The sequence below is a fragment of the Eretmochelys imbricata genome, chromosome 5, assembly GCF_965152235.1.
Source record: "Eretmochelys imbricata isolate rEreImb1 chromosome 5, rEreImb1.hap1, whole genome shotgun sequence".
Lineage (NCBI taxonomy): Eukaryota > Metazoa > Chordata > Testudines > Cheloniidae > Eretmochelys > Eretmochelys imbricata.
Window position 1 is genome coordinate 2,091,799 of NC_135576.1, and position 14,374 is coordinate 2,106,172.

The window sequence follows — 14,374 nt, forward strand, 5'->3', positions numbered from 1 at the left end:
CTGAGGGAACTGGGATTGTTTAGTCTGCAGAAGAGAAGAATGAGGGGGGATTTGATAGCTGCTTTCAACTACCTGAGAGGTGGTTCCAGAGAGGATGGTTCTAGACTATTCTCAGTGGTAGAAGAGGACAGGACAAGGAGTAATGGTCTCAAGTTGCAGTGGGGGAGGTTTAGGTTGGATATTAGGAAAAACTTTTTCACTAGGAGGGTGGTGAAACACTGGAATGCGTTGCCTAGGGAGGTGGTGGAATCTCCTTCCTTAGAAGTTTTTAAGGTCAGGCTTGACAAAGCCCTGGCTGGGATGATTTAATTGGGGATTGGTCCTACTTTTGAGCGGAGGGTTGGACTAGATGACCTCCTGATGTCCCTTCCAACCCTGATATTCTATGATTCTATGAAGACAGAAAATATCATATTGCCTCTATATAAATCCATGGTATGCCCACATCTTGAATACTGTGTGCAGATGTGATCGCCCCATCTCAAAAAAGATACATTGGGTTGGAAAAGGTTCAGAAAAGGGCAACAAAAATTATTAGGGGTATGGAACAGCTTCCACATGAGGAGAGATTAATCAGACTGGGACTTTTCCAAGCTGAAAAGAGATGATTAAGGGGGGATATGATAGAGATCTATAAATTATGACTGGTGTGAAGAAAGAAAATAAGGAAGTGTTATTAACTCCTTCTCCTAACACAAGAACTAGGGGTCATCAAATGAAATTAATAGGCAGCAGGTTTAAAACGAACAACAGGAAGTATTTCTTCACACAATGCACAGTCAACTTGTGGAACTCCTTGCCAGAGGATGTTGTGAAGGCCAAGACTATAACAGGGTTCAAAAGAGAACCAGATAAGTTCATGGAGGATAGGTCCATCAATGGCTATTAGCCAGGATGGACAGGGATGGTGTCCCTAGCTTCTGTTTGCCAGAAGCTAGGAATGAGCGACAGTGGATGGATCACTTGAGGATTACCTGTTCTGTTCATTCCCTCTGAAGCACCTGGCATTGGCCACTATCGGGAGACAGGATACTGGACTAAATGGACCTTTGGTCTGACCCAGTCTGGCCGTTCTTATGGGAGGGAGGGAAATTGGTGAAACTGTGACTTAATGCCTCCTTTTCACAAATAAGAGTTTCCCTGGCTTATGCCATTATCATTTATTTATTATTTTAATTCCTGTAGTGCTCTGATGGCCAAATTAGACTCAGGACACCATTGTGCTTAGTATAGTGAAAACACAGAGGAAGACACAGTCCCTGCTCTGAAGAGTTTACAGTTAGAGCTGGTAAGGAATTTTTGACAAAATATTTATCAAAAAATGCAATTTCATTGACAAAAACTGTTTGTGGAGAAGGGTCGGCGTCTGTGAATTTCCTGATTCAAACAACATTTTGGAAAAAATGTTTTGAAATTGTCAAAACATCCAGTTTCAACATTTTTTAAATGAAATGTTCCATTTTACAGTTCAAAACTTTTTAATTCAAAATTTCAGCTTATTTATAGTCTAAAAAAGTAAACAAATTAAAAAGGTTGAAACTGAAATGAAACATTTCAACTGACCCAATCAAAAAAAACCAATCCTGTATTATCTCTTTGTGAACATTTTCAAGATTTTGACTTTTTGTTCCAATCTGCGGCAGGAAACATTTTGGAAAAATGGAAAATTCTTCCAGGATACAAAAACTGTTTCACTATTCAGTTCTACCTACAGTGTTTTTAAGACAAGAGGAAACTTGTGGGTGTAACAAACAATTGAAGGAACGGGGGAGGGAGGACAAGGGAAAGAGGAATATTTACATAGATTTAAATAGGCCAGCTAAGCACATAGCTAAATGATTTTGAGCCATTTAAAAAATATAAGTTACAAGGTAAAATTAAAAGGATAAATATCTTGAAATGCCTAGCGAGCACTTATACAGCCATTTGGGACTCGTATTTCCTTTAGGAATCATGGTAGCAGTGGCTGTGGAGGGGAGTTTTGAAGGAGAACAGGGTAATACCGTTACAGGCTAGTGTTACAGGGAGAGTTTCCTGCACATAAAGGGTGGCATGGAAGAAAGTGAAAAAGGTGTTTGTAAGAGAGGTGGATAATATAGAGTGGCATTGATGGCAGAGTGAAGGAGATGGAGAAGGACATGATAGGACAGAGCGGATAAGCAAGAAGACGGGCTCTCTGCAGGAGTTTTTAATGGATCTGAGGGGAGCAAGGTGGTTGTCTGGAAAACCAGGCTAGAGGCAGCTATCTGAGGTGATGCGGGATGAGGGAGTTGTAATGATGTAGAGAAACAGAAAGAGTGACTCAGAGATGTTCGAGGGAGAAAGGAGCAAGGTTTGGATACAGCCTGAATGAGCAGGCTGAGAGAAGGCGGAGTCCAAGCCGTCCCACTTACAGATCTGGGGAAGGGAGGATAGTTGTGTTGTCAACAGCGATGGGGAAAACAGCGAGCCAGTGTTTCTAGCCATGTTAACTTTCAAAAGGAGAGGCCAGCTAAGCACATGGAGAGACAGACAGGTTAGGGTGGAGAGGCCATTGGGTAAGTCGTCAGTGTGAAGATGGCAATTGTGTCTAAGCAGATGAGGTCACCATAACAAATGGTACAGCGAAGGGAGCAGAAGAAAGAGCCTAGTGCAATCCCCATGACAGTGAGAAAGGGAGGCAGAGAAAGAATCAAAAGAGATGAGGAAGAGATGGCTTGAGAGATCAGAGAACCAGGGGAGGAGGAGAGCATAAATCAGGGATCGGCAAACTTTGGCAAGCAGCCCATCAGGGTAAGCCCCTGGTGTGCAGGGCTGGTTTGTTTACCTGCCACGTCTGCAGGTTCGGCCGATCGCAACTCCCAGTGGCCGCACTTCGCCATCCCAGGTCAATGGGAGCTGTGGGAAGGGCGGCCAGCACATCCCTCGGTCTGCGGCGCTTCCCACAGCCCCCACTGGCCTGGAGCAGCGAACCGTGGCCAGTAGGAGCTGCGATCGGCCGAACCTGCGGACGCAGCAGGTTAACAAACCAGCCCGGCCCGCCAGGGGCTTACCCTGATGCCAAACGTTGCCGATCCCTGGTATAAAAGCAGCTGAGAGGTCAAGGATGACAACCATGGAGTAAAAGCCCTGAGATTTGGCAAGATCTCCTTGACAAATAATTATCCCAACAGAACAAAGAAATAAGTCTTCTGTTCCTACCAGTATTAAACTCATTTATTCTAGAGCAGGGCTGGGCAAACTAAGGCCCGGGTGCCACATCCAGCCCTTCCAACATTAATCTGGCCCTCGAGCTTCTGCCGAGGAGCAGGGTCCAGGACTTGCCCTGCTCCGGCACGCCAGTCGGGGAGCGGGGTCAGGGGCTTGCCTCACTCCGTGCATACCATGGCTCCTGGAAGCAGCGGCATGTCCCCTCTCTGGTTCTTACACATAGGGGCAGCCAAGGGACTCCACACGCTGCCGCCACCCCACGTGCCGTCCCTGAAGTTCCCATTCGTTCGGAACCACAGCCAATGGGAGCTGCAGGTGCAGTGCCTGCAGATGGGGCAGTATGCAGAGCTGCCTGGCTGTACCCCCACGTAGGAGCCAGAGAGGGGACATGCCGCTGCTTCTGGGAGCTGCTTGAGGGAAGCGCCACCTGGAGCCTGCACCACTGACCTCCTCCCACGCTCCAACTCTCTGCCCCGGCCCTGATCCCCCCCTGCCCTCCGAACCCCTTGGTCCCAGCCCGGAGCACCCTACTGCACCCCAAACCGTTCATCCCCAGCCCCACCCCAGAACTCGCACCCCCAGCTAGAGCCCTCGTCCCCATCCCAAACACCCCAACCTCCTGCCCCAGCCCAGAGCCCCTTCCCACATACTGAACTCCTCATTTCTGGACCCACCATCGAGCCCACACCCCAGTTGGAGCCCTCACCCCCTCCTGCACCCCAACCCCCAATTTTGTGAGCATTCATGGCCCGCCATACAATTACCATACCCAGATGTGGCCCTTGGGCCAAAAAGTTTGCCAACCCCTGTTTTAGAGGGACAAGTTACTCTGAAACCAGCCATTTTGCTGTTACCTATCTCTGCAGCTGTGATTACACAAACAAATCTTCAAAGTGCAAAAGGCAGAAGCAGTGCTCAGAACCACTTAATCTCTAACTACATTATCCCAGCTTCCTCCTAGGCACTGCTGCATAGCATCAACTCCACTGTTCAAATCCAAATTTCATAGGGGTCACTGAGCTGGGAAACTATGGGTATGTCTACACTGCAATTCAAAATCCCACGGCTGGCCTGTGCCAGCTGAGACGGGTTCATGGGGCTTGGTTCTATTTAACTGGGGCTGTGACGATGTGAAGCAGCAGGGAGGGGGGAGTGTTGACCTGGGAATGTGCCCTGGGGATGGGAGACCTGAGAGCCTGTAACCTGAGCCGGGAGGGGGAGGTAGAATCATAGAATATCAGGGTTGGAAGGGACCTCAGGAGGTCATCGAGTCCAACCTCCTGCTCAAAGCAGGACCAATCCCCAATTAAATCATCCCAGCCAGGGCTTTGTCAAGCCTGACCTTAAAAACTTCTAAGGAAGGAGATTCTACCACCTCCCTAGGTAACACCTCTGCCCAGGAATGTGAACAGAGGCTGCAGAAGGGAACCTGCTGGGGGGGTTTAGTTTCAGTTTGGTGCTGGGTGGAGGAACGCAGGGAACCCCAGGGCTGGGGTCTAAGCTCCCTGCTCCCCCAGAAGGACTTGACTGAGGGGTCCTGGTTGTACCCACAACCTCTGTTTTGGACTGTGTTCCTGTTGGCCATAAACCTTCTGTTTTACTGGCTGGCTGAGAGTCTCAGTGAATCCTAGGAAGAGGGGTGCAGGGCCTGGACTCCCCCACACTCCGTGACAGGGGCATAGGCATTTGGGATTGTGATGAAGCTCGAGCTCTAGAACCCAGGAAGGTGGGAGGGTCTCAGAGGTTGCAATTAAACAGCCCCTTCACCCAAGTCAGCCGGCACAAGCCAGCTGCGTGTCTCTAATTGCCGTGTAGACAGAATATGATTTTACTTTACTACCGGTTTCATCCAACTAAGGCCCAGGCACAGGGGATGAGGAAGCACAACTGAAAGGTTCCACGGTCATCAAGATGTAGCTGAACAACAGAGGCAGAGCAAGCAACAGATGTAACCGTCTTGAAAGGGGCAGGGTAAACACAGAACTCAGAGGAACAATCACATGTAACTACAGAGATGACTGAAAGGTGCTGAGCATGATAATAGGCTAGGCTGCTGAAAAGACAATTACGGAACCAAACGGAAGCTGTGGGTGACACCACAGTAGTGAACTATGTAGCAGTGCCATTCCTGAAGCCATAGCCGTGATGAAGTGTGTTATTTGCGGCTGTGTGTGTCTAAGTATAATATTGATTATTTACTGAAGGGAGGCAACGCAACCACTCTAACCACCATACCCTTCCGCAGTGAAGGAATAAACACACTTTGCAAAGTGCCCAGTGACAACGTAATCTGTTCCAGACAGAATGATTTCACACCTGCCATTCAGGATCAGACCCAGCTGGGTAGCACAAAGCAGTTTCCATGGGAAGATATTTTAAAGTGAACAATTTGCATTGTGCCAAGGACAGGAGATGCAGAGTTGTCCTATTGTACATAGGGCAACTTCCAGTGTCCACATCCATTAGACACTGGGTCCTTTTCCAAACATTAGCAAATGATGCCAATAATCGTATGCTTTAAAGAGGGGTTAAGTAGCCTCTCAGCGAGCACAGGGCTTTGCCTTTCAAAGGAAATTTTGTTCCTTATCAAATTTCTCCTAAATACTATACATGTAATTTCACTACATAGATGCAGGTGCTCTGCATCAGCCCTTCCAAAAAGAACTGAATAGAAAATATAAACTTTCCTAGTTTCAGAGTAGCAGCCATGTTAGTCTGTTTTCGCAAAAAGAAAAGGAGGACTTGTGGCACCTTAGAGACTAACAAATTTATTTGAGCATGAGCTTTCATGAGCTACAGCTCACTTCATCGTATGCATGTAGTGGAAAATACAGTGGGGAGATTTATAGACACAGAGAACATGAAACAATGGGTGTTACCATGCACACTGTAACCAGAGTGATCACTTAAGGTGAGCTATTACCAGCAGGAGAGCTGGGGGGCAGGGGGCTGGAACCTTTTGTAGTGATAATCAAAGTGGGACATTTCCAGCAGTTGACAAGAACGTCTGAGGAACAGTGGGAAGTGGGAGGGGGAATAAACATGGGGAAATAGTTTTACTTTGTGTAATGACCCATCCACTCCCAGTCTCTATTCAGGCCTAAGTTAATTGTATCCAGTTTGCAAATTAATTCCAATTCAGCAGTCTCTCCTTGGATCTGTTTTTGAAGTTTTTTGGTTGAAGAATTGCAACTTTTAGGTCTGTAATTGAGTGACCAGAGAGATTGAAGTGTTCTCCGACTGTTTTTTGAATGTTATAATTATTGACGTCTGATTTGTGCCCATTTATTCTTTTACATAGATACTGTCTAGTTTGACCAATGTACATGGCAGAGGGGCATTGCTGGCACATGATGGCATAGATCACATTGGTAGATGTGCGGGTAAATGAGCCTCTAATGGTGTGGCTGATGTGATTAGGCCCTATGATGGTGTCCCCTGAATAGATATGCGGGCACAGTTGGCAACGGGCTTTGTTGCAAGGATAGGTTCCTGGGTTAGTGATTCTGTTGTGTGGTTGCTGGTATTTGCTTCAGGTTGGGGGGCTGTCTGTAAGCGAGCACTGGCCTGTCTCCCAAGATCTGAGAGAGTAATGGGTCATCCTTCAGGATAGGTTGTAGATCCTTGATAATGCGTTGGAGAGGTTTTAGTTGGGGGCTGAAGGTGACGGCCAGTGGCGTTTTGTTATTTTCTTTGTTGGGCCTGTCCTGTAGTAGGTGACTTCTGGGTACTCTTCTGGCTCTGTCAATCTGTTTCTTCACTTCAACAGGTGGGTACTGTAGTTGTAAGAATGCTTGATAGAGATCTTGTAGGTGTTTGTCTCTGTCTGAGGGGCTGGAGCAAATGTGGTTGTATCGTAGAGCTTGGCTGTAGACAATGGATCATGTGGTGTGGTCTGGATGAAAGCTGGAGGCATGTAGGTAGGAATAGCGGTCAGTAGGTTTCCGGTATAGGGTGGTGTTTATGTGACCATCGCTTATTAGCACCATAGTGCCCAAGAAGTGGATCTCTTGTGTGGACTGGTCCAGGCTGAAGCTGATGGTGGGATGGAAATTTTTGAAATCATGGTGGAATTCCTCAAGGGCTTCTTTTCCATGGGTCCAGATGGGTCCAGCCCGCAACTAAAACTTCTCCAGGGCATCATCAAGTAAAACTATATCCCCATGTTTATTCCCCCCACCCCCACCCCCACCCCTCACTGTTCCTCAGACGTTCTTGTCAACTGCTGGAAATGGCTCACCTTGATTATCACTACAAAAGGTTCCCCCCCCCGCCCCGCTCTCCTGCTGGTAACAGCTCACCTTAAGTGATCACTCTTGTTACAATGCGTATGGTAACACCCATTGTTTCATGTTCTCTGTGTATATAAATCTTCCCACTGTATTTTCCACTGCATGCATACGATGAAGTGAGCTGTAGCTCACGAAAGCTTATGCTCAAATAAATTTGTTAGTCTCTAAGGTGCCACAAGTACTCCTAAACTTTCCTAGAGTGCTTTAAACCATCTTATAGAATCTAACAAAGAATTAGAATCCTGCCTTAAAATCGTACTGGATAGTTCAAAATATCCCATTTATTCTCGTGTGGCAGTGGCCACAGATAATCAGGATATAGGCTTCCTTGTGATAGACGCTACACACATAGAAATAAAGTGCATGCCCCATACATTTCCAATCAAATGTAATTGTGCAGAAGGAAGGGATCAGTCTCACATTTTTAAAGGTCTTTAGAGTAATTTCAATAGAAGCTTATTAAATGTCTGTGAAACTCACTTGGTTTCATTCCTATTAAATTCCTCAGGACTTTCTGTAATGGATGTGGAGGCAGTTACAGGTTTCCAGCAGGCAACAACAAGGATGGCCTACTACCTGCTCTATCAAATAGCTTACTCTCAGAGATGTAAATGCACTCTGAGAACTGGTTATTAATCTAAATGCTAATCCTGTGGCAATGTAGGCAGATAATGGTCTAAAATAGTACTAATTTGGGAATGCAATAGGTACTCTACACAGTACTGATTTGGGAATGTAGACCCAAAAAGATCTCAAAGTTTTATTCTTGGAAACATGGTTCTAAACCTGAATTTCCAGGCTGGGCCATATGTTCTTTTTTCAGAGAAAAGAAACATACAGGAAAGGAGGGAGATCACCTTTAACCAAGGAGTTTACTCGTATGCACCTTGTCTCGCCTTATTCTAACAAGCACGGGAAAACCATACTTGGAATAGATACTCCATTCTTAGGCTTGGTCTACACTACCAACTTATGTCGGTATAACTACGTCACTAAGGTCATGTCTACACTACCCGCCAGATGAGCGGGTAGTGATCGATCTATCGGGGATCGATTTATCGCGTCTAGTGTAGACACGATAAATTGATCCTTGATCGCTCTGCTATCGACTCCGGAACTCCACCATGGCAAGAGGTGGAAGCGGAGTTGATGGGGGAGCGACGGCCGTCGATCCCGCGCAGCGAGGACGTGAAGTAAGTGATTCTAAATCGATGTAAGCTACGTCGACTTCAGCTACGCTATTCTCATAGCTGAAGTTGCGTATCTTAGCTCGATCCCCCCCCAGCGTAGACCAGGCCTCAGGAGAGGGCTTCTCCCATCAGCACAGCTTCCACCTCTTGCGGCAGTGAATTAACTAGGCCGACAGAAGCAGCTCCCCCGTCGGCGTAGGTAGTGTCTTCTCTAAGTACTATAGGAGCAGCGCTGAAAGTGTAGACAAGCCTTTACACAAAGCATTGACAACTGAGTTTATGAACACTTTCATGAATTTTCTTGTACCAATGTCTGTGAATAGCCCTATAAGGCATTCAGTTGTACATACACCACCTTGCATCACATCAAAGGTTACAAAGGAACCCTAAAATGGCTAAACTTTTTATCACTTAGACAGACATCCTACTTTGTAATAAACCTTCGAAAAGAGCATTTAATTGTGCTTCTGTTGAATGAAGACACCTTTGAGAAGTTAGCCAGCTAGTAATCACTGGAGAGGAAAGCTGTAAAGAGTTCATGCAATAAACCAAACAGAAAGCAAAAACCAATGAAAGTAGAACAACCAACCTACGACCCCCCCCGACCTGTCCCCTCTGCTACCAATGAAAACCCAATGAAACCAACTTGTGCAAAAACCAATGGAAGTAGAACTTACCAACCCACTGACCTGACCCCTCTGCTGGTTTGATTTGTCTCCCTTGGGTATTTTTTGTCTTTCAGACCATAAGTTCTTAAGGTAGGAACTGTATCTTGCCCAGTACATTACAGGTACTATCACAACCTCTACAATAACTGATACAAGCTCCTCACTTTGATTATAAGATCTAACAAATAATTTCTTTATTAAAAAAATGATGATTTTTCTCTTGGATAAGCCTCCTTGGGAGAGAGATTTCCCAGTGAAGAATGTTTTTGGTCAAGTTGTGTAGCATATGTTCAACAGCTAGGCTCTGATTATGAATGCTAGGAAATGTCAGCATTTGAAGAGTCATCAGCAGAAGGAATCCATAAGCACCAAGCATAAATAGAATGTCTGCAATTGACCTAAATCTCTGAGAAGACAGACTCCTGTGTCCTAGACAATTAAAAATGGCTCTCCTTTTATCCACAACAAGGTCAGTTGCAACACCTAGGAACACCTTGAACCTGGTACAGTTCTTTTTCAGCATCCTTAAACCTCAATATCTTGTCTATTTAAATCCCACTTTCCTCAGCTCCTCTCAACACCTCATCCTTCTTGGTGCTCTGTCCCCTAGCAATACTAAAATGAATGTTTGCATTAAGATCAATTTTCATATTACTGGCTGAATCATGGATATTTCCATAAAACTTGTACAGTGGCACAATTAAAACACTGAAATTTATCACACTGTATTATCTTTACCACAGTATTTGTTATATTCCCTAAAATTAGACTGGAACATACTTGTAAATACCATGGTAACGACACTGCCATAAATCAAGATTTTAATGGCACTCACACAAATATAGATGGAGGCAGACTTATTGCTATGTTGATTCTAGAGTTATTACAGTAATAACCTACGGTAGTTCCTGTTTAGGAGGTAATAACTTTACCTTGGATTATTAATGTTAAAATAAAAGAATCTCATTTTTTGTTTTCATTGTACATGGTAGAGACAGGCTTGGGGGTCACAAACTCAGTTTTGAAATACAATGCAAACAAATATATTTCAGTGTGCAGAGAAGAGCCTTGCTGACCTAGAGCGGGAAGGAGTGGGGGAAAGAAGAAAAGAAGAGAAGGAGAGAGAAAAAGGAGAGGGAGAGACGGATTGATAGTTTGATGGTAAGAAGGAGACAAAGAGGTTTTAGCTAAAAAAAATTTAGAATCCAGAATCTTCGCAGTCCACTTTATTTTCAGAAGCTTTTTTTTTTTTTTCCATTTATTGTTTTTACATTTAATTAAAATGAGTACCTATAACTTGACAGTGCTTCTTATTAACTCGATAACCATATCCTAGGCTCACTGACTCAGCCTTTGGCGTTTATTTGCCATATAAGCAGCCTTTATTTTAAATTTAGCCCAAAATAGGTTGATAATCTTGTAAACAGATTATCCCTCAAGTTATCATTATTTTATTTTTACAGCACTGTAGGAGAGCAAGTAGCTTTAAAAATAAGTGACAAGCTACCCCCAATGCGCTAACAAGCCAGTTCAAACACCACAGCAAGGAGTAACAATGAAAAGGAATGGTGAGGTCTTTTCTTTTGTGTGTGTTTTACTGCTACCTTTCTAAAGAATTTCAAAGGGTGTTTATTATAAAGGAACAGTGTAAGTCTTCAAACTATTAAGGATTTTCTTCCCTCTCTGGGGATGTCTAAACAACAACTTTCTATACAAATATTGCTAAAAGTAGATACAGAATCTATGAACTATTGAACAAGAAGTGGAGGCAAAATGGATGTGCACACTTTTGTATAGTTCAGAATATATCATTATACAGATTATGCTATGAGCACACACTATGTAAAACAGAAACAGACAAAACACAGACACGACTACAAGTGGTGAAGTACCACGTACAGATACAGGAGAGAAAGTTATGCTCGTGAAGAAATACAGACAATATAAATGGATCAGACCAGGGGCAGATATTCAGTGAGTACTTACAAGTGGAATTTCTCCTCCCAAACAGGGTTCAGATTCCCAAAAATTGTTTTAGTTCTCTTCTTTGTTTTGCCAACTTGAACCGTCACATATGGATCACTGGATCCAGTTTTGTCCTTGGCCTGCAGACCCTGAGCACAAACCACTGTGGAGAAAATAATAATAAAGTTTTGCTATAAGACTGCAGTGCTAAAAGATGTGGCATGTACTGTGTGACAGAACAGCTTACTGCACTACGCTCCTCAGAAACAGGAATGCTCACCAATGACAGTTTAACACTGAGAACCACAGATTCCAAGGCCAGAAGCATCCATTGCGATCATCTTGTCTGAACTCCTGTATAACAGAGACCACGCAACTGCCCCAAAATAATTCCTAGAGCAGATCTCTTAGAAAAACATCCAGTCTTGACTTAAAAACGCTCAGTGATGGAGAATCCAGCACAGCCTTTGGTCAGTTGTTCCAATGGTTACTCTCACTGCCACAGGCACCAACTTTTGTCAGCACCAGTGGGAGCTCACGCCCCCCCGCCCCACCCCCCCACGCCCTGCCCAAATCCACCTCTCCCTGCCCCTATTGGATCCCTTCCCCAATACCTGCCCCGGCCCCGCCTCCTCCCCCAAGAGCACCGCATTCCCCCTCCGGCCCCCTCCCTCCCAAGCTTGCCGCGCGAAACAGCTGTTTCACGCCACAAGTGCTGGGAGGGAGGGGGGAGAAGCAGGACCCAGTAGCGCGCTCAGGGGAGGAGGCAGAGCGGAAGCAGAGGTGAGCTGGGGGGTTGGGGGGGCAGGACGGGTGGGGAGCTGCCAGTGGGTGCAAAGCACCCACCAATTTTTCCCCATGGGTGCTCCAACTCTGGAGCACCCACGGAATCAGCGCCTATGCTCACTGCTAAAATTTACATCTTATTTCCAGTCTGAATTTGTCTAGCTTCAGCTTACCGGTGATAGTGATTTTAGCTGACCATTTGGAAGTGCCATCAAGCACGCTCTGTTTCACTGTTTTCATTTGCTGAGCATGTGTTAATTTGTTCTCACTAAAAACATCTCTGATCAAGTCAAAAATTTCTGGCTTGTTCCGTTCCCGAATCTTCATGCGATCCTTCATGGCCATGATGATGTTTTGGGTCCGATCCTCTGCTCCATGTTTAGAGCTCTTCTCTGCTGCTCCTGTGTACAATAAGGCATGGAACAGTTACCAAAAACTTGTAAACAATGAGGAAATCATATATATGTTATGTTACAGAATCATGATGACAGAGATCAAGTTTATTATATTAAAAAAATCAGTTGAGAAGATATGTTGTGATAATTGGGACTACAAATTTACCTAATTGGGAGCTCAACTGTGAAAAGTGAGTGACAGTCATAAAATGTCACAATAACCCTAATAACAACAAATGTTGATAGGAAAGGGTGCAAAAGGGAGATGGACTGAATTAGTCCAAACAAGGTGGCCTCCTGGGATAATTCAAGGATTGTGTGAAGATCATGCCTTTTAAATGAGAAGAGTGTGGGAATGGAAAATTAGCAAACCAAAATTCGTGTGCTGGAAATTAAGCTTAATTGGTGGATAAAATAATGAAGGGACAGGGCTATTTTGCCCATCACTATCTTTTGAGGTCCTTTTAAAAAAAGAGAGAGATCAAGAGGAAAATTGGTGAAACAATCCCAGCAACTCCTGGGACCCCAGGGTCTACCATAACACGACTGGGCCTTCACCATCCTAATGCTGAGACATGTTCTGACCAGACCAGGCCAAAGCAAGGCACCTAGATGACACTGCCACCTCCACTGGCTCCGACTGAATCCAAACCACTATCTGGTATGTGAGATGATGTGTTCTCTCCATCGCGACCCCTCCTCCCATGAACTCTTTTCCTTCCCCTTCTTACTTATTCTCTTCCCTATCACTCTCCTTTTTCCTTCTGTCCAGTAAGAGTCTGGTTTGGCTGGCTAAGACTGAGTATTTTGCAATACTGCCATAAGCCTGTGACCAGAGAGGCAAGTAAAAGCAATGCCCTAAACAGCCGAACTCTTGTACAACGGTGCCAGGTCTTGGGGTGGCTAAGACGACCAGGCGCTGTACCTGTGTTTTTCCAGCAGTGAAACTGCAGCAAGTGAAAGTGAGCACCAGACAGCAGCTGCATTTTCTATCTTTGCCCATCTTCTCTCCCTCATTTATGTGCATTTCTCTTGTTGTCTTCTCTAGAAACAGGATCAGACTTTAACAACAACAGCCCCAGCCCATCTTAACTCACTTTTTCTCTTTTCCCCAAAAAGGAAAATTACCATAATTTAACACTGTCAAAAAGAGGAGATTCCTTCTAAAAACACTGTCCAGCTAGAGGGAAAGGGAACAGGGAACGTTGTTAAAATGGCAGGTTTCAGAGTAGCAGCCGTGTTAGTCTGTATCCGCAAAAAGAACAGGAATACTCATGGCACCTTAGAGACTAATAAATTTATTAGAGCATAAGCTTTCGTGGGCTACAGCCCACTTCATCGGATGCATAGAATGGAACATATAGTAAGAAGATATAGATATACATACAGAGAAGGTGAAAGTTGCCATACAAACTGTAAGAGGCTAATTAGTTAAGATGAGCTATTATCGGCAGGAGAAAAAAAACTTTTGTCGTGATCATCAAGCTGGCCCATTTAGACAGTTGACAAGAAGGTGGGAGGATACTTAACATGGGGAAATAGATTCAATATGTGTAATGACCCAGCCACTCCCAGTCTCTATTCAAACCCAAGTTCATGGTATCTAGTTTGCATATTAATTCAAGCTCAGCAGTTTCTCATATCAAGCATTCTTAATACTACAATACCCATCTGGTGAATTGAAGAAACAGATTGACAGAGCCAGAAGAGTACCCAGAAGTCACCTACTACAGGACAGGCCCAACAAAGAAAATAACAAAACGCCACTGGCCGTCACCTTCAGCCCCCAACTAAAACCTCTCCAACGCATTATCAAGGATCTACAACCTATCCTGAAGGACAATCCCTCACTCTCACAGATCTTGGGAGTCAGGCCAGTCCTCGCTTAG

The 14,374-nt window shown here is 44.8% G+C and overlaps 1 protein-coding gene across 3 annotated transcripts in view; it reads right to left on the reverse strand.

Moving 5' to 3' along the window:
• UNC13B (unc-13 homolog B) overlaps positions 1–14,374 on the reverse strand; it is a 393,995-nt gene that overhangs the window by 122,207 nt on the left and 257,414 nt on the right. For all 3 annotated transcript variants that reach the window (XM_077816579.1, XM_077816578.1, XM_077816577.1), the window contains 2 exons: positions 12,264–12,491; positions 11,326–11,467 (listed from right to left, as the gene is read on the reverse strand). In XM_077816579.1, coding sequence (XP_077672705.1) covers positions 11,326–11,467; positions 12,264–12,491 — 370 coding nt within the window. The remainder of the gene's footprint in view (positions 1–11,325; positions 11,468–12,263; positions 12,492–14,374) is intronic.